This window comes from Zea mays, chromosome 9 (assembly GCF_902167145.1).
Source record: "Zea mays cultivar B73 chromosome 9, Zm-B73-REFERENCE-NAM-5.0, whole genome shotgun sequence".
Taxonomy (NCBI): Eukaryota; Viridiplantae; Streptophyta; class Magnoliopsida; order Poales; family Poaceae; genus Zea; species Zea mays.
This window is the reverse complement of record NC_050104.1, coordinates 145,112,241-145,133,053: the sequence shown is the minus strand read 5'-3', so window position 1 is coordinate 145,133,053 and position 20,813 is coordinate 145,112,241. Positions and strand designations below refer to the sequence as shown.

The following is a 20,813-nucleotide window of genomic DNA, read 5'->3' as shown; positions in this document are numbered from 1 at the left end:
TCTTTTCATCTCGATCGACTATAAACAACACCAGTTTTCAAGGTCGTCATGACCTTCCTACTGTATGCAAAAATAAGTTAAAATTATGCACAAAGATTCAAACCTTAAATGTTGGCTCTGCATTCACACCTATCTAATAAATAAAACACATACTTTTATGCTTTATTGAACCAAATTATATCCATCGAATAATAGATTGATTTGGACAGTTAGCACCTTATTTGTTCTTCTGGTATTTTATCCAATACTCCGAAAACATCTACGGCCCACGGTCAACCCCGCTCGGCCCAGCCCACTTGTGTGCACGGACGGACACGGAATCACCCGAGTCCGACCCAGACCGAGGTCCGTCTTCCTCTCGTCACTATATTAATCCCTGCCTCGCCGCTTTGCCTTCCCCGCGTCAAACAAATCTTGGGTTCCAAGCGAGCGAATACCTTCTCGAGCTAAGACGATTCGAGGCACGAGCGAAGATGCCGCAGCGGCATTCGAAAAACAACAACGACCTCGCCTTCTTCACGTACGAGGAGAAGCGGAAGCTCGGGTACGGCACGCAGCGGGAGCGCTTGGGAAAGGACTCCATCAAGCCCTTCGACGCCTGCTGCCTCTGCCTCAAGCCGCTCATCGGCCCGCTCTGCTGCCCCAAGGGCCACACATTCTGTAAGGAGTGCATCCTCGAGTGCCTCCTCTACCAGAAGAAGGACATCAAGCGGTAGGCGGCAACAGTTCACGCTCTTTAATTACTTCTCTGTCTTGTTAATTGCGTCCTTGCTTTAGGGGGTGGTTGGTTGGGCCATTGGGGGAGTAGAGTAGGGTGCGCCATGGCAGGGAGGAGAGAAGGCTGCATACTTTGAGTATTTGTGGGAAGAATCGTCAGGCTAGTTTATCACTGCTGTAAGGCTCAGGCGGCTAATGATTTTTTGTGCGGATATTAGGGGTGTTTGGTTCACCCTTCTAAGCTTTAGAGACTAAATTTTATCTATGCGGGAGATCTTATTTATTTATTAGTCATACTGTTTTCACGCAAATGTATGTTTGTTTGCTAAAGTACATTTTACCAGCAACCATGTTCATTAGCCACTGATCATTAAAATAGTACGCATCTTATAGTTGCCTTACCTAGAATTCATATTGTTCGTGGCAGACACAAAAAAATTAAGTATTTGGTCCTAAACTATCTACTTTTCTATTACCCTTGTTCTTCCAGCAAGCTAGCAGCACATGAGGCCCAGAAAAAGCAAGAGAAAGAAGAGGAGGAGGAGAAGCTAATTCTGCAGAAGGCTAAGGAGTTGGATGCCTTTGATCAGCAGAATCATGGAGCTGTTCCTCAGTACCATGATCGCAGGGGTTCCCAAGACAAGAATGGGTTTCATGGAGCAAATAATGTGAATGCCACTTCTTTTGAAGACGAAGCCCTTCGCTGTATGAAGGCATTCTGGCTCCCTTCAGCTACTCCTGAAGCTACGGTCAAGGTAGACGTGCCCTCCACCGACACTGTCTGCCCGGAGGGGCAGGAGAAGCTCAAGTTGAAATCGCTCTTCCCTATCTCATTCACAGAGGAAACTGCTGATCAGAAGAGCGGGAAGGCAGTGGAAAAGAGCTACATGTGCCCTAGTTGCAAGTCCACTATCACAAATACCATGTCCCTTGTGGCGGTCAGCACTTGTGGCCATGTCTTCTGCAAGAAATGTTCCGACAAGTTTCTAGTGAAGGATAAAGCTTGCTTGGAGTGCAGCAAACCATTCAGGGAGAGAAATCTGGTTCCATTGGAGAAAGGAGCAACCGGGTTTGCTGCACATGACGAACGCCTGGTGGCAAGGGATTTCAAGCATTTGGGTAGTGGCTCTGGGTTAGGACTAGTGAAGCCTGCACCAAAAACTTACTAACCTTGAATAATTATAGCCGATGTTGTGTATTGTTTACCATGGTGTCATGAAATTATCTAACATGGTAATGAGAATGCCATTAGGTTCACAATTACCGTTGTAACTTCTATATACATGCTTGCAGATGTTGATTTTAGATATCTTTAAGACTTTAACGACACCACTACATTAAACAGGTGCCTTGTATTTGTTTGTGTTGACATGTCAACAGTCTTGTTGGTTAACAAAGAATGTTGAAAACTAAAGCGTACAAAAAGAATATGATTAAAGATTTTAATACTCTTCTCGTTTTAAATTATAAGACGATTTGAATATTCTAAATATAATAATTTTATTATATATCTAGATATAATTTATTTTAAGTTTATAGAAAAATCTATTAATTACAAAAGTTAAAATACCTTAATGATTTGTTAGGGGAAATATGTAATACCCAAATTATAAAACTTATAAAAGAGTTGATCTCCTTATGTGATTTTCCCTCTACTTTTTGAGTCATGTGACTAAACATAATTAAAAGATAATAATTCTTTACTAAATCATAAAAAGTAAAGCCATGCATCATGTTGAGTTCTTATGTTTGTGCATCTAATACTGGTAAGATTAATAAAGATGTGCTAATGTCTAAATTAGAATTTAACCAAAGAATTACAATTTAGAGCATTGGAATAATAAACTAGAAATGTGAAAGAAATAAGAAAATACTACATAAAATAAAATAAAAATAAGAATAAATTCTTACTTAACTGGTGCATTTAATTGTACATTTAAATGAGGACGAATTCACCACAGATTTAAGATTCAAATTTGGATTCAAAAATAAGAAAGAAAAGAGAATAATAGAAAAAGAAAAAGAAAGGAAAGCTTACTTGGGTTGGGGCACCATTTTCGGCCCATCTTGACTCCTTCGCGCGCTCCGCCCAGCAAACCATTGGGTGCGTGGATCTCTGGCATGTGGGACAGCCCCATCGTCCACCCATACGAGTGACCCCCGACTGCCGACGCTACACACTGACCTGTGGACCTCTTTTGTCGGCACGTTCTTCTCCACCAAACCATCCGCGCTGACCGCAACCACACCACGAGAAAAGCTCACAGGTTGACTCGGAGTCCGCGGGATCACCGCGCACTTCCAAGCTTTAAGGCCACATCCCCATCTCCCGTCATTAGGAACTCAAAAGAACCGGACCACCCACACACCGAGAGCTCGTCGGGAGATAAGCGCGCCGCCGTGACCAAATCGGGTAGTCGCCGACGTCGGGTGACCAAATCGGGTAGTCGCCGACGTCGGGTCCCCGGTGATCGGCCTAGGAGCGACTCCAAGTGTTCTAGAAGGGTGCCACGTCGTCCACAGGCGAAGGCGGCCACTGGGCGTGGCGCGATTGCTCGTCGGACTTTGTGGGAACCCAGGGATCCGCCCTCGCCGTGGATTAGCCTTCCCCACTGCACCACTTGGGGGAAAACCCCTCCCTACCATTCGTTTTGACCGTGGCTTCGCATAGCACCTGTCGGGGTTCATTTTAGGGCACCGTAGGAGCGAGGGGCGTGCGGCTCCGGCGATCTGCCATCGTGTATGGAGCACAGGCACCGTCGACCAGGCACCAAGTGGTGAAGATGGTCGTCGTCCGTCCGATGGTAGTTGGGCGGCGGTGATTAGATCACGTAAGAATAAAACTCTGGCCTTCCGATTGAAAATAGACAGTCTTGATTGGGTCGGACGCGTACCGGTTCGGTAGACTTGATCATGGCCATTGGATTTTGATCGTGCGACAAGTGAGTGACCGAAGGAATTATAAACCGGGGGCTGTGGATCTCGGATCTGGCGACCAGGAACGAGAGCAGGTTCATAACTGGCCCAATTCTAATCTTGCGCGTCCATTTCTGATCGGGCGACTAGATTCAGACGATACCCTTTCGCCGCGTTACTTTTTCTAAAAAGTCCTTGCCCTTATTGGGAATCAACCTGCAGTACATCTCGGGATAGACCGAGTCTAGGAGGTTTTGCGAGTTAGCCCCGCGCTCTCTGAGTATTATACGCGCATTCCAGGAAATAGAGAAAATAGGGAAAAGGATTATGGGAATGGATTTTTAGTACAAAAATAAATCCAGAAACTTGTATAAATCATATTTAGTTCATTTTAGCTCCAAATTGATCCATTCCAGTGGCAATAATTTTTTTAATACTGTTCATCACCTAGTACCTCAGTTTAGGCATGAAACTTGGTTTAAAATTATTCACTTGAATTACTCTATTCTAGGTACTAAATAGCTTCAGAAATTCATAACTAAATAACCGTAACTCTAAATTTAGTGATTCTTGTTCCTACAATCTCGTTACGCAACGTAGAATATCATCATGCATTTTGTTCTGTTGTTTGGTATGATGTTAATTTTTATTATACCATGTTTGTTTGTATTGTTGCGAGTAGACGAGACAACGAGAGAGGATCCACAGGTTCAGCAGGTGGAGACTGCTGAGCAGGAGCTCGTTGAAGGCAAGTTGTGCCCTTGATCACTTCCTTTTTACCCGGTCATGTTCTTATTAATCATAATGATCTGCATATGTTAATTTTGATGGGACCCTTCAGGTTACCCTAGATTGACTATCTTTATACCTTGATTACCACTGAACTTTTTGGGTAGTACTTGCTATTGCTTTATGTGGTTTTGTGTATGGAGATACACATTATTCATGATCATACTTTTATTATCAGTTTGTTATTACTGTTCATGATAAGATCATTATGTTAATTGGAACATGGAGTGACCACCCGGGAAAACAGTGGTACCATAAGGGTGGTATGGGACGCCCTTGGCTGACTAACTAGGAAAGCTAGTGGAGGACTACCTTACCCGAAAGGGGCAATGTCACTAGGGGAGTGGTCAGTGTAGGGAGGCCCTTGTGTTGATTTTGCTGCGATGGCGGTCAAGCGAGGGGTCCCTGCATTGGAACTTCCTAGAAACTGTAGCGGTTTTTCTGAAGCTAGTGGAACTTTGTAAAGGCCTCGTAGTGTTACCCTGCCTCGCTTCCTTGGTAGAGGTGTATGGGAGTAGCTATCCCTTGGCAGATGGGTAACATGACTTGTGGGTAAAGATGCGCAACCTCTGTAGAGTGTAAAACTGTTATATCAGTCGTGCTCACGGTCATGAGCGACTCGGACCCTCACATGATTAATTTATGGAATTAAATTCAATTTTTCATTTGCATTGCATTGGAATTATTTATTATTGCTTTGATTTATTATTACTATGGTTTGGTATTTACTTACACTTAGAAACTGGTAATAAAATTTTGACCAACTTATAAAAGCAATGCTCAACTTCAACCTTTATTTTGTTGATCAGCCTTACACTTCACATAAACTCTCACCTTTGGTGAGTTCATGCACATTATTCTCCACAACTTGTTGAGCTATGATCTTTTGTAAGCTCACTCTTGCGATATATAAACCCCCCACGGGTGAAGAGCGGGTGGTCGAAGAGGAGCCGCCCTACAATGAAGCTTATGAGTTGATCTAGGTGGCGTCTCCCAGACAGCTTTGTGGCGCTAGGGAAATAATATATTTAGTTCGTTTTATTATTATCATTTATTTTGTAAGACTTCTGCTATGTAATAAGTATATTTATGATATTTATGACATTTCTCTCTATACATTCTGTCATTATATGTGAAGTTCTTCCTTGGCGTACATATGAGACGCACCTGGCTTTATCCTTTAAATCCGGGTGTGACAAAATAGTAGACGCCTGAGAGAAGACTAGTAAAGATATGCTATAGATTTTGATGACTGCTAAGTACAGTTCTAGAGACCTTATAGTAAATGATCGGGAAGATATTCTAAAGATTATATACTCACTCGAGAATCTATATACCTCAACGAAAATCTGGGCGGTGGCAAGTAGGGTTGGGCATTCGGTCTATTGGGGTAATGAAAGGGAAATATGCCCTTAGGCAATTTCTATAAGTATTTTGGTGAATTAGATGCCCAACACATATTCTTTAAGTCCTAATGTGCCAAAGGTTGAAAAGTGCAAATCAAGACATGAGGTATGTTTCTAGACTTAGTACATTTGTTTTTGAATACTAATGAGGTTATCTAAAGTGCTAGAAACAGTGAGAAAAGAAGAAGGAAAGAAATCGAAAAGACTTGGCTCTAGGCAGCCAAACTTCAGCTCGGACTGGCACACCGGACTGTCCGATGGTGCACCGGACAGTGTTCGGTGCGCCAGGCTGGTCTCCGGTGAAAGTGCTGCTCTCGAGAATCGACGACGGCGTACGGCTAAAAATCACCGGACTGCCGGTGGTGCACCGGACTGTCCGGTGAGTCATCCGCGGCGAACTCGTCGCTCTCGGGAATAGCACCAGGGCGACGTGGCTATAATTCATCGGACTGTCCGGTGGTGCACTGGACTGTTCGGTATGCCAACGGTCGCCAGCGCAACGTCGGTCGCACAATCTTCGCGCGACACGTGGTCACGCCAATGGTCGGTTGGGCACACCGGACTGTCCGGTGTGCACCGGACAGTGTCCGGTGCGCCAACCGATCCCGAGGACCAACGGTCGGCTGTTCTCCGTATAGAAAGAAATCGAGCACCGGATATGAACAGTAGTTGTCCGGTGGTGCATCGGACTGTTCGGTGCACCACACGACAGAAGGCAAGATTGGCCTTCCAAGTTTGTCTCCAACGGCTCCTAACTGCCTTAGGGCTATAAAAGGGACCCTAGGCGCATGGAGGAGATATCTAAGCATTCACTAAGCATTCTAAGACTCCCACACTCCGTCTCCGCGCATTTGATCAATTGTGTTAGTGATTTGAGCTCTGTTCGAGTTGTGAACTCTCTGTGCTACGTTTCGAGCTCAAGTCTTGGCTTGTGTGCGTGTGTGTGCTACGGATTTGTGTGTTGTGTGTGTTGGTCCTTACTCTTGTGCCTTCTTTGTGATCTTTATTGTAAGGGCGAGAGACTCCAACTTGTGGAGATTCCTCACAAACGGGAGAAAGACTATAAGGAAGAAAGTCGTGGTATTCAAGTTGATCATTGGATCACTTGAAAGGGGTTGAGTGCAACCCTCGTCCATTGGGACGCCACAACATGGAAGTAGGCAAGTGTTACTTGGTCGAACCACGGGATAAAATCGCGTGTCTCTTATGATTGCTTTTCTCTGTGATTGTTTTGTCCACAAGAACTCGCCTCAAAACTACTTAGTCGCACTAATACTTCTATAACTAAGTTTTGTGGCTATTTAGTGTTTAATTTTACAGGATCACCTATTCACCCCACTCTAGGTGCTCTCAATTGATATCAGAGCCGTACTCTTCATCTAAGGGACTAACCGCCCAAAGAGATGGATCCTAAGGGAAAGGGGATGGTGGTCAACGACAAGGAGAAGAAGTCCCTCTTCAACGAGCCAAGGGACGACAAGCCCACTGACTCAGGATCGAGTCACAAGAAGAGGGACGGGGAGAAGAAGAGGCGCATCAAGAAGATCATTTACTACGACAGTGATGCCTCCTCTTCTTCACCAAGAGACGACGACGATGACTCTTCGTCGTAAAAGAGAACGGTTAATCAAAACTACTCTTTTGACTATTCTCGCATGCCGTACAATTCAAATGCACATCTACTTTCAATTCCTCTTGGAAAACCTCCACACTTTGATGGACAGGACTATTCGTTTTGGAGTCACAAAATGCATAGTCATTTATTCTCTCTCCATCCTAGCATTTGAGAAATTGTAGAGAATGGGATGCACTTTGATAGTACGGATAACCCTGTGATAATTAATGAACAGATTCATAAAAATGCCCAAGCTACTACTGTCTTGTAGCTTCACTTTGCAGGGATGAATATAATAAGGTGAGCGGCTTGGACAACGCCAAGCAAATTTGGGACACCCTCAAGATATCTCATGAGGGAAACGACGCCACCATGATCACCAAAATAGAGCTGGTGGAAGGTGAGCTGGGGAGATTCGCGATGATCAGGGGAGAGGAGCCAACTCAGACTTACAACAGGCTCAAAACCCTGGTCAACAAGATTCGAAGCTATGGAAGCACAAGATGGACGGATCATGATGTCGTCCGACTCATGCTAAGGTCATTTACTGTAATTGACCCCCATCTTGTCAATCTTATTCGTGAGAATCCCAGGTACACCAAGATGACGCCCAATGAGATTCTTGGAAAATTTGTGAGCGGGCGCATGATGGTGAAGGAGGCTCAACACGTGGACGATGCTCTAAACGGTCCACTACCCGTCTACGAGCCTCAACCTGTTGCTCTTAAGGCAACCAGTAGCAGGGAGGCGCTTCCAAGCAAGGTAGCACAAGTGGAGGCTGCTGGCCTCAACGAAGATGAGATGGCTCTTATCATCAATCGTTTCAAGATTGCGCTTAAAGGACGCAAGGAGTACCCCAACAAGAACAAAACAAGGGGAAAGCGCTCCTGCTTCAAATGCGGTAAGACTGATCACTTTATTGCAAACTGTCCCAATAATGATAGTGACCAGGGACAAGAAAAGAGCGGTAAGAAGGAGAAAAAGAAGAACTATAGGAAGGCAAAGGGCGAGGCGCACCTTGGAAAGGAATGGGACTCAGACTGCTCCTCTTCCGACTCCGACGACGAAGGAATTGCTGCCTCGGCCTTCAACAAATCCTCACTCTTCCCCAATGAACGCCATACATGTCTTATGGCCAAGGAGAAAAAGGTACGTATTTGGGACACACCCAAGTACACTTCATCTAGTGATGAAGAATCATCTGATGATGAAGTAGATTACTCTAGCTTATTCAAAGGTTCAGATAGAGCCAAAGTAGAGAAAATTAATGAGTTATTTGATGCTCTAAATGAAAAGGATAGATTGCTAGAGAAGCAAGAAGATATTTTGTATGAAGAGCATGACAAATTTATTAGTGTTCAAAAATCTCTTGCTCTAGAAGTTAAAAGAAATGAAAAGCTATCCTCTGAGTTGTCTTCTTGCCATGAATCTGTTTCTAGTTTAAAGAGTTTAAATGATGAATTAAATGCTAAGCTAGAGGAAGTTAATAAATCTAGTTCATGTGTAGAGCATGTTGTTATTTGTAATAGATGTAAGGATTTTGATGTTGATGCCTGTAATGAACATCTTATTGCTATTACTAAATTGAATGATGAGGTGGCAAGTCTTAATGCCCAACTTAAGACTTGCAAAAATAATTTTGATAAATTAAAGTTTGCTAGGGATGCCTACACTATTGGTAGACACCCCTCAATTAAGGATGGACTTGGTTTTCGAAAGGAAACCAAGAACTTAACAAGCCAAAAGGCTCCCGTTCTCAGCAAGGAGAAAGGGAAGGCCCCTATGGCTAGTAGTCCTCAAAGGAATCATGCTTTTATTTATGATAGGAAAATTGCTAATCATAATAAGAGTTATGTTCATACTGCCTACAATGATTCACATGCTATGTTTGCCTCTAGCTCTACTTTTGTGCATGGTAGAAGTAGGCCTAGGAAAAATCATGTTGTTCATCACGTGCCTAGGAAAATGTGTAATATACCTACTACTGTTTTCCATACTTGCAACACTTCATTTGTACTTTCATGTAAGAATGAAAAAGTGGTTGCTAGGAAGTTGGGATCCAAATGCAAGGGAGACAAGACTTGTATTTGGGTTCAAAAAATTATTGTGACTAACCTTGTAGGACCCAACAAGAGTTGGGTACCTAAAACCCAAGCTTAAAAACCTTATAGGTTTATGCATCCGGGGGCTCAAGCTGGATTATCGACAGCGGATGCACAAACCACATGACGGGGGAGAAGAAGATGTTCACCTCCTACGTCAAGAACAAGGACTCCCAGGATACGATCATCTTTGGAGATGGGAACCAAGGCAAGGTCAAAGGCTTGGGCAAGATAGTCATCACCAACGAGCACTCCATATCGAATGTATTTCTAGTAGAGTCGCTTGGTTACAACCTGTTGTCTGTAAGTCAATTGTGTCACATGGGTTACAATTGTCTTTTTACAGACGTTGATGTATCTGTCTTTAGAATGAGTGATGGTTCATTAGCTTTTAAGGGTGTACTAGACGACAAACTCTACTTAGTTGATTTTTCGAAAGAGGAGGCCGATCTAGATGCATGTTTAATAGCTAAGATTAGTATGAGCTGGCTGTGGCATCGCCATCTAGCACATGTTGGGATGAAGAACCTTCATAAACTTCTAAAGGGAGAACATGTGTTAGTACTAACCAATTTTTGTTTCAAGAAAGATAGGCCTTGTGCAGCACATCAGACAGGAAAACAGGTGAGAAGCACTCATCATAGCAAGAATGTGATGACAACATCAAGACCACCTGAGCTTCTTCACATGGACCTCTTCGGACCCGTTGCCTACCTTAGCATCGGGGGAAGTAAGTATGGTATTGTAATTGTTGATGATTTTTCCCGCTTCACTTGGGTGTTCTTTTTGCAGGATAAATCAGAAACCCAAGGGACCTAAAGCACTTTCTAAGGAGGGCTCAAAACGAATTTGAGCTAAAGGTGAAAAAGATAAGGAGTGACAACGGGTCCGAGTTCAAGAATCTGCAAGTTGAGGAGTATCTTGAGGAGGAAGGTGTCAAGCACGAGTTCTCCGCTCCTTACACACCACAACAAAACAGTGTGGTAGAGAGGAAGAACAGGACGCTTATTGACATGGCAAGAACGATGCTTGGAGAGTTCAAGACGGCCGAGTGGTTTTGGTCGGAAGCTGTGAACACAGCTTGCCATGCCATAAACCGGCTCTATCTGCATCGCCTTCTCAAGAAGACCTCCTACAAACTCCTTACCGGTAACAAACCCAACGTCTCCTACTTTCGTGTATTTGGGAGCAAATGTTACATTCTGGTGAAGAAAGGTAGACAATCAAAATTTGCTCCCAAGGCAGTAGAAGGGTTTTTACTAGGGTATGACTCAAATACAAAGGCGTATAGAGTCTTCAACAAATCATCGGGTTTGGTTGAAGTCTCTAGCGACGTTGTATTTGATGAGACTAATGGCTCTCCAAGAGAGAAAGTTGATCTTGATGACATAGATGAAGATGATGTTCCAACGGCCGCAATGTGCACGATGGCAATTGGTGATGTGCGACCACAGGAACAACAGGAACAAGATCGGCCATCTTCCTCCACAATGGTGCATCCTCCAACTCAAGATAGTGAACAGGTACCTCAAGAAGAGGGACAGGACCAAGGGGGAACACAGGAAGATCAAGTGATGGAGGAAGAGGCACCATGTGCCCCTCCAACTCAAGTCCGAGCAACGATCCAACGACATCATCCCGTTGACCAAATTCTGGGTGACATAAGCAAGGGAGTAACTACTCGCTCAAGATTAGCTAACTTTTGTGAGCATTACTCGTTTGTCTCTTCTATTGAGCCTTTCAGGGTAGAAGAGGCCTTGCAGGATCCGGATTGGGTGTTGGCCATGCAGGAAGAGCTCAACAACTTCAAGAGAAATGAAGTTTGGAGCCTAGTGCCATGTCCAAAGCAAAATGTTGTGGGAACCAAGTGGGTGTTCCGCAACAAGCAAGACGAGCACAGGGTGATGACAAGAAACAAGGCTCGACTTGTGGCAAAAGGTTATGCCCAAGTTGCAGGTTTGGATTTCAAGGAGACTTTTGCTCCTGTGGCTAGGCTAGAGTCTATTCGAATTTTATTAGCCAATGTCGCTCACCACTCTTTCAGGCTATATCAAATGGATGTGAAGAGCGCTTTCCTCAATGGGCCAATAAAGGAGGAGGTATACGTGGAATAACCCCTGGCTTTGAGGATGAAAGGTACCCCAACCTTGTGTTCAAGCTCTCTAAGGCGCTCTATGGACTTAAGCAAGCCCCAAGAGCATGGTATGAATGCCTTAGAGATTTCTTAATTGCTAATGCCTTCAAGGTTGGGAAAGCCGATCCCACTCTTTTTACAAAGACTTGTGATGGTGATCTTTTTGTGTGCCAAATTTATGTCGATGACATAATATTTGGTTCTACTAATCAAAAGTCTTGTGAGGAGTTTAGCAGGGTGATGACACAAAAGTTCGAGATGTCGAGGATGGGCGAGTTGACCTACTTCCTTGGGTTCCAAGTGAAGCAACTCAAGGACGGCACCTTCATCTCCCAAACGAAGTACACACAAGATCTTCTCAAGCGATTTGGGATGAAGGACGCCAAGCCCGCGAAGACACCGATGGGAACTGTCGAAGGGTAAATCTCTCTGGCCGGGTGGCGGATTGCACCCGCCTTAATTCCTAAAATGAGGTGGGGCCTAAGGGTCTTGCTTGTTACGAGGATGGTGGATGAACACACGAGAGCACACGAGGGTTTAGAGTGGTTCGGGCCGCCGGGGCGTAACACCCTACTCCACTTTGTAATGTATTGTGATTCTGAGCTTGGATCTCTCTTGTAACGTCGCATGCCTCCCCTTTTATAGCAGAAGGGGGGCATGCACAAAAGCGCTGAGCCCCGACATGTGGGCCCAGGGACATAGAGAATATAACACTTGGGACTATAAATATTTGCTGCCTAGGCAATCCCCTTGTGTCCTGTCATCCAAGATTTGTGTATCTTCGGCGTGCAGGGGAAGCTTCTTGTAGAAGGGGTAACACAGTGCGTTGCTTGGCACGGGCGCACTGTTCGCCAGCAGACCCAGCAGGCGTGCTGCCTGCTGGATGACCTTGACGTCGTCTGCCAGCGGATGGGACGGGACGCATTAAATGCTGAGAGGGCATGTCGCCCGTCAGCGCAGTGGCAGGCGGCGCGTCCTTTCTTCAATAAATGCAGGTGTTGCATGGCTTTACGTCAGGCTCGGCCCGATGGCTTATGTCATGGGCCACAAGCAGCGGGTCTCCGCCTGAGCAGGAAGTGAAGGGCAAGGTCTGGACACGTGTCAGCACTGGACCCCTACTTACGCCAGGGTCCTCCTCGTTCCGGGACCTTGCTGAGGTTTGGACCTTACTCGGAGGCTCCGGACTTATATGTATAGGGGTCCGGTGTCCTTCTGTGGAGGTCTGGACCCTATGATACATACTGGGATGTGTTGTCTTTCCTTGCCACGTGGCGCCCTTTGGCCTGCCCATGCGGTGGGATCAGGCACCGCCCTCCGTGTGGCCTGGAGACGTTGCATGGGTGCGGCGTCTTCATGCTGTAGAAGAGGGTACCCCTAATTTAGGGTACCAACAGTGGCCCTCGGGCCCACCTCAGGAGAGGATACGATCCTGTTGGTGGGGCCAGAGTCTTATTGGCGGTTGGCGTGCCGCTCCTGCGCGCCTGTTGATGCAGTTGCTACCGGCCCGCCTATGGTCACGTCGACGGCCATGCCCGTTTTCACGGTTGATCGACCCGTGACTCTCGCACTTAGCGCGCACTGCTGGGCCATGCGCAGGGTGCCTCGAGTCGTCGCACTGGTTCTAAAAACTTATCTTTTCAGTTTTCCGCGATGGCCCCGAGGAGTCATGGCATTGGCGCGAGTGGCGGTGCGACTTTTCCGCACCCAGTGACTGGCGCGCCGGTTGCATGACATGTGGGCCTGGGCCCCCATATTGGACCGCTGGTTGTAGCGAAGCTAAGGGTGCGCATAACCGCGGGGCGGTTGTACGCTTCCCGCGTTGCAGTTCGACTTTTCGACCGCTGGTTTCGGCGAAGATGAGGGAGCGTTTAACCGCAGGGCAGTTGCATGCTCCTTTGCGCGGCGGTCCACCTTCCTGACCGCTGGTTTCCCCGAGAATGAAGGGGCGCATAACTGTAGGGCAGTTGCACACTCCCTGCATGGTGGTTTTCCTTCCTCGCGCTTCGGGTCAGTCAGCCTGACACGTGGGGCCTGGCCCCCGTGTCATAGGGTAGGAACCTTGGAGTACGTCAGGGGAGATTTTGCCCGTGATGCTTTAGGGCGCAAGGGGGGAGGTCTGCCTATATAAAGGGATCGATCTCCTGGGCAGTAACCATACTTTGCCCCTCTTGCCTTCATCGCGCCCTTCCGCCTTCCGGGCCTCCAGATGGGGTGCGCCGGTGTTTTCTGGAGAGGTCCGTGTCAGGGCCACCCCCTCCGGCGACTTCACTGCCGGAGAGCTCGCACCCGTGGTGGTGCCGGCGGTCTTGCCTTCTTCTTGCTGCTGTTTAGAGGAGCGCGACCTCGAGGAGGTTGGTGCTCTTCCACCGTTGCTCGGCTTCAAGGATTTTCATCACGCAGCCCGGTCGCAACCTTCGGTCGGTGGTCATCCATAAGGATGACTACCAGCCTTGTGGTGGAGAGAAGCGAGCCGGGCTGCAGCCTCCCCCTGCCCTCAGCTTCAAGGGTGTTCATCATCCGTGCTGGGGAGGAGGGCGAGCCGAGTCGGGGCTCCGCCTTTCGCGCGGGCTAGCGGCCCGCTTCTTCCTCCAGCATTCGGGGGAGAAGGGTGTTCGCCAGCCTTGCGAAGGAAGCAAACCTCGGCTATGCGGGGTTGGTCGTCTGAGGCGCCGTCAGCTGCCGCTTGTCTGGCTCCTTGGCCTGAGGGCTTTGGTGCTGCCTCCGGCACTGCCTCCTGCCGTTTGGATGGGGCGTGGCTGTCCATCCACCGCATGGGCGACGGTCGCGCCGTGCGCAGGTCGGCCACATCCACGGCTTCTCCCACGTCGTCGGCTGCCCTGGGGGGTCATACAAGACGTCGTACGCCGTGGGGGTGGCGACGACGTTCTTGGATGGTCTTTTCCTCACTCCCGCAGCGAGGACGGGAGCAAGGACCTCTTTGCGCGCGCGCTGGGGTGGCCGCCGTTCGCCGGTACAACACTGGTGCGCAGGTGGCCGCTGTCGTCGGTGCTGAGGTGGTCGCCGCCGCTGGTGAGGCTCCCCACTGCCGAGGTGGTTGCCTCCGCTGACGACACCGTCAGTGCCACCCGCCGCTGGACCTCTGGCTCTTTGCATTTAATGGCGTCGTTGTCACCCCCCTGTTAGAAATATGCCCTAGGGATAATCATAGAGATGAGCATATTTCTTTGTATCCATGATATATATATTGCTTAATTGAATATCCATGGAAGGCACCTTGTATTGATTAGCAATTATGTGAATTGTTGTGAGATTCTTTACTTATATGGTTATTCTAAATGATGTCCCTAGTCAGAGTCGATGACTAGCACATGTATTAGTTGATGACTACATTTCACAAGTCATGAACATGGAGATGTTGAACTAATAATGTGGGCGCATGTATGACATGTGGCTGGACCGACCCAACGTGAGATATTGTAATATAGTTCTCTTTTTGCAACATGAATATTGTACCCTTAGACCTGAGATTGTCGCATGTTCTTAAGATGTGAATTGACTTACTTAGGGACTATCAAACGCTATTCCATAACTGGGTAGTTATAAAGGTAGTTTTGGGTTTGTCAGGAAGCATGTTGTGAGGCATGGTCAGTCAAGATGGAATTTGTCCCTCTCTTTGTGAGAGAGATATCTCTGGGCCCCTCGAGTGATTGGATCAAGAAATGCATGGCCGTGCTAGGGTTAAGAGTTAACCATTGAAAGGATTCCAATTCACAGTATCGAGAAAGAGAGGTCAGCTTAGAGCCAGACCAAATACCGTGAGACAATGGGAACAACATGTACGTAATGTCGCAATGGTTCGTCTGATATGATCTTTACGTGCGCATAGGAGTTGACATGTCTTGCTAGAGGCTGCTGTCAATTATTGGGCCAAGTAAGAGTACTCGGGCTATGTCTATTTGTACGTGAACCTATAGGGTCACACACTTAAGGGGAAGGAAGCCTAACTCGGATTAGATCCGAAAATTAGACTGGGTTTTAGGGTTAATGATGGGCCTCGGTGTCAGAAGCCCACCATAACGCCTATATAATGAGGGGCGGGGCGCGGTTAGGCTTAACCTAATTTGCCACTAGCAAACGAGCAGCCGCCGCTCACCTCTCGCCCTCGCCAAGCCGCCGTCGCGAACCTAGCAGTTCGGTACGCGGCGCTTCCTCCCTGTACGTGTGGATACCTCAGAGGTGCTGCATCTGGAGCACTAGGACAAACCGTGCGAGGACGTGAAGGACGCCGACGACTGCACGACACTGCTCGACGTGTTCGTCTACATCGAGACGTCTTCCGCTGCTCTGCGCGTCTAGTGGTAATCCCATGACCTATAACCGCAGTAGTTCTTGGTATTATGGGGTTGAAAATTTTGTTTTGCGCTAGCGTAGCCTCCCCGTAATCCTTCACCCCCATAGGAGGACGGGGGCGAGGACCTATTCGCAGCAGCGCTCACCCTGAGGTGATCGCTGCTGCTGGCGAGCCGCTCGGAGCAGAGGTCGTTGTCGCTGCTGGTGGAGAGGTGGTCGCTGTCGCTGGCGATCCGTCGATGCAGAGGTGGTCGCCGCCGTTGGTGGAGCTGTTTGGAGCTAGCTTCCAGCGCGACTCCTGCTGGTGCAGCGTAGTCCATTCCTGCAGAAATGGAGCTAGGGTCCCGCTTGTAAGGGAATGTAATGACATTTGCTCGAGAGCAGAATGTAATAACATATGTACGTAAGATTTTAGCTTGGGAAGCCAAGTTGTGTGTTCGGACCCCCTGGATGGTGGCTTCAAGTACTAAGACACCTGCCACAGGGCGGTGGAGTATGCAGGCTCACGGTACGGGACCAGGCTGAGCGGCTACACGGTTTCCGGACCCCCCCAGGAGACAAGTGTCCGTTCTTCAGAGCCGGACCATCGGGTTGTTGGACGCACAGGACTATAGTTTTAAATACTAGGACACCCGTCACGGAGTGGTGGAGTGTGCAGGATTTTGGGTACGGAACCAGGCTAACCGTCCACACAGGCTCTGGACCACCCTATGGAACGGGCATCCGTTCTTTAGAACTAGCCCCTAGGCCTTTCCCTATTTTTGTAAAGTAATAAATATTGTTTACTAAGCAGTATTTAACACTTATTTGTGTATCGCCTGTTCCTGCTGTGCGAGATGTTGCGCTGTTGAGTCCCCCTGGTACCTGGCCCCCCGCCTAGGATGCAGGCTTGATGTGTCGAGGTTGGATACCAGCGTATTCTGAAAGAGTTGTCAACAATTCTCGGGAGGGAGCCTCTCCGAGACCTGGATCTGTACACAGCTTTTAGCCAAGGAGCGTCATCAATACACTCGTAGGACCCATCATCTGACACTAGCCATCCTTTGATACGTGCTCGGGACTTGCAGGGTCTAGTCTGGGGGAGCCAAGTTGTGCGTCCGGACTCCCTGGATGGTGGTTCTAGGTACTAGGACACCCGTCACAGAGTGGTGGAGTATGCAGGCCCACGGTACAGGACCAGGCTGAGCGGCTACACGGCTCCGGGCCACTCCAGGAGACAAGTGTCTCTTCTCTTGTTCCGGACCCCAGGTTGTCGGACCCACAGAACTTATAGTTCTAAGTACTAGGGTACTCGTCACGGAGTGGTGGAGTGTGCAGGATTTTGGGTACGGAACCAGGCTAACCGGCCACACAGGCTCCAGACCACCCTATGGAACGGGTTCCCATTCTTTAGAACCGGCCCCCCAGGTTGTCGGGCCCTCCTGCTTTCGCGAAGAGGTCCTAACCTGCAGGCCTGGTTGTCCAATTCGGATGTCATTATGTTTGATGGAATGAGAACTTCTTGGGTGGGTTAGGTAAAATAATATCCAGAAGACTACAAGGTGAGACCATGGAGCAGTAGGACAATACTATCATAGAGGCGCATCTGAGAGGGTAGTTTTCCTTTATAACTTATCATGCATGTGTGCGGACCAACAGGCCGGGTTTATGGGGGCAGACCCCACTGGGTTGACGTACACGTATGCGCTACTTAGTTACAAAAGGGAAACAACTCGACCCCTCAGACCTGCTTTATAGATAGAACTTACAGAGATGTTCCAGCACCGGGGGAGGTATTCCTTCAGTCATAGCTAGATAGTTGCCCTCAGGTCGGAGTATTCCTGTTACCTTGAAGGGTCCTTCCCAGCTGGGGAGTGTTGCGGAGCCCTGATTTGGTTTAGTACTTCCGTAAGATTAGGTCTCGACCCCGGGTTTCCATCTGCGTTTGACGAAGGAGCCCCCGTCCTTGGCCTTGGTCACTCCTAGATAAATCTGTCAGAAGTCTGGACCCGTGGGGGACCCAGAATGGTTTCCGGAGGAAGGCAGGCTTCAGCTCCGTAGGCCGGGGGACATGGGGTCCCGTCGGTGGTTCATCTAGTCGCCATCGGAGTGGGAATCTCTAGTGAAGATGTCCCTTAGGTCCCCCTTAGGTGACTGGTATCCGAGGTCTCGCTCAGCCGCGGCTACCTCGCCGTCGTCGACCTTTTCCTTGCCAGGGCGACGACGAGGTGGGGAGCCATTCTTGAAAGACTGCTCATGCCGCTCGCTGACGCGCTTCGTGAGATCAATGATCTCGCGGCACTCCGCGGCGCTGTGGCGACCGTTGGGGTGTACAGGGCACGAGTCGCCGCTACCCCTTTGCGGCCGTGGGCGTTTGTTGTGGTCGCCCCGGCCCCCGGTCGTAGCTGCAACGACCAGAGCGGTGGATCGCGGCTTCTGGTAGTCGCGATCCTTCTTCTTTTTCTTCTTCTCATCCCGGGGGCGGCACTCAAGCCGCCCGGCTGTGCAGCCCCGGTTTGTGGGGCCGAGTGCCATGCACGACCCTCGGTGGCTCTGGCACACTTGTCAGTCAGAGCAAAAAGCGTGGGGACAGTTTCCACGTCATGCGTGGCTAACTTGTCCAGCATTTTCTTGTCACGTACCCCCTGTCGGAAGGCCGTGATGATAGAGGCATCAGAGGTACGAGGTATAGTACCTCGTACCTTGGTGAAGCGTGAGATGAACTTCCGGAGAGTCTCCCCGGGCTCCTGCCTCACCGCATGGAGGTGGGCCTCCACACCGTGTTGTTGGTAAGCGCTGGCGATGTTCGCGACGAACCACGCGCAGAGCTCTTCCCAGGTGTAGATGGATCCTAGGGCGAGGTTCATGAGCCAAGTCCGGGCAGGTCTAGACAAGGCGGCATGAAAATATGTTGCTATCACAGCGGTGTTTCCACCTGCTGCCGTGATGGCGGTGACGTACACCTGCAGGAACTCCGATGGGTTTGATGTCCATCGTATTTTTCCGGCAGGTGCGGTCGGAACTTGGGCGGCCATGATGCCGCGCGAAGATGGTCCGCGAGGGCGGCGCAGCCCACACCGGCCAGGGGGACACCCGTTTGGGACTGGGTGCCCATTGGCGTCTATGGTGTTGCCGCAGCAAAGTCTTGATCGAGGTTGCGGCCCTCGATGTTTTGGTGGCGCTCGCGCGCCCTTTCCAGGGAGATACGAGCGTCCTCTACCGTACGCCTGTGGTTGAGCTCTGCCCGGAGATCATCAGTCTGTGCACCCCTTACGGAAGGCGAGCGCACAGACGCCGTGGATTCACGTTGGCGCCGAGATGACCGGGGCCTGGATCTGGTCGAGGTGGAATGCGCCATACCGAGTAGCCGGTCAATGTCGTCACGCCACTGCTTCATGGCCCCTGGTGAAGCCGTGGAGCTAGGGGGTGGCGTAGCAACTCCCTGGCGACAGATAATGCCGTAGGTGTTGGCCTCTACAGAGTCCGGGACACGGCGTGTACAGCAGCAGCCCCAGACTCGGGGCGGTCGGGTACCCGCGGCGCAGAGGACGCAACTTCTTGCTCCATTGCCAAATCTTCTGAAGTTTCAGCACTGTGCTCGATGATTCGCACCATCATGCTGAGCGAGGGAACAAGCAAAAACTCCAAGCCTATTCCCCCTACCTGGTGCGCCAAATATCAGAGGGTAAATCTCTCCAGCCGGGTGGCGGATTGCACCTGCCCTAATTCCTAAATGAGGAGGGGCCTAAGGGTCTTGCTTGTTACGAGGATGGTGGATGAACACACGAGAGCACACGAGGGTTTAGAGTGGTTCGGGCCGCCGGGGCGTAACACCCTACTCCACTTTGTAATGTATTGTGATTCTGAGCTTGGATCTCTCTTGTAACGTCGCATGCCTCCCCTTTTATAGCAGAAGGGGGGCATGCACAAAAGCGCTGAGCCCCGACATGTGGGCCTAGGGACATAGAGAATATAACACTTGAGACTATAAATATTTGCTGCCGAGGCAATCCCCTTGTGTTCTGTCGTCCGAGATTGGTGTATCTTCGGCGTGCAGGGGAAGCTTCTTGTAGAAGGGATAACACAGTGCGTTGCTTGACACGGGCGCACTGTTCGCCAGCAGACCCAGCAGGCGTGCTGCTTGCTGGATGACCGTTACGTCGTCTGCCAGCGGATGGGACGGGACGCATTAAATGCTGAGAGGGCATGTCGCCCGTCAGCGCAGTGGCAGGCGGCGCGTCCTTTCTTCAATAAATGCAGGGGCTGCATGGCTTTACGTCAGGCTCGATCCGATGGCTTATGTCATGGGCCACAAGCAGCGGGTCTCCGCCTAAGCGGGAAGTGAAGGGCAAGGCCTGGACACGTGTCAGCACCGGACCCCTACTTACGCCAGGGTCCTCCTCGTTCCGGGACCTTGCTGAGGTTCGGACCTTACTCGGAGGCTCCGGACTTATATGTATAGGGGTCCGATGTCCTTCTGTGGTGGTCCGGACCTTACGATACATACTGGGATGTGCTGTCTTTCCTTGCCACGTGGCAACCTTTGGCCTGCCCATGCGGTGGGATCAGGCATCGCCCTCCGCGTGGCCTGGAGACGTTGCATGGGTGTGGCGTCTTCATGCTGTAGAAGAGGGTACCCCTGATTTAGGGTACCGACAGGAACCGACGGGCATGTTGACCTCAACAAAGGAGGTAAGTCTATTGATCAAAAGGCATACCGGTCCATGATAGGTTCATTGCTTTATTTATGTGCTAGTAGACCGGACATTATGCTCAGTGTATGCATGTGTGCTAGATATCAATCCGACCCCAAGGAATGTCACCTTGTAGCCGTTAAGCGAATT

General features: G+C 49.2%; 1 protein-coding gene across 1 annotated transcript; it reads left to right on the top strand.

Moving 5' to 3' along the window:
- Positions 1-382: 382 nt before the first annotated feature.
- Positions 383-2,072, top strand: LOC103639297 (E3 ubiquitin-protein ligase CSU1). The gene is made up of 2 exons (XM_008662062.3): positions 383-712; positions 1,208-2,072. The coding sequence occupies exons 1-2, from the start codon at positions 474-476 to the stop codon at positions 1,884-1,886; spliced, it is 918 nt and encodes a 305-aa protein (XP_008660284.1). The 5' UTR covers positions 383-473; the 3' UTR covers positions 1,887-2,072.
- Positions 2,073-20,813: the final 18,741 nt, after the last annotated feature.

What these genes read in the sequence shown, in the direction of transcription:
- LOC103639297 (XM_008662062.3), top strand. Translation starts at nt 474, where the DNA reads ATGCCGCAGCGGCATTCGAAAAACAACAACGACCTCGCCTTCTTCACG. An exon ending in CAGAAGAAGGACATCAAGCG is followed by an intron (nt 713 to 1,207) that starts GTAGGCGGCAAC and finishes TTGTTCTTCCAG; the next exon opens with CAAGCTAGCAGCACATGAGG.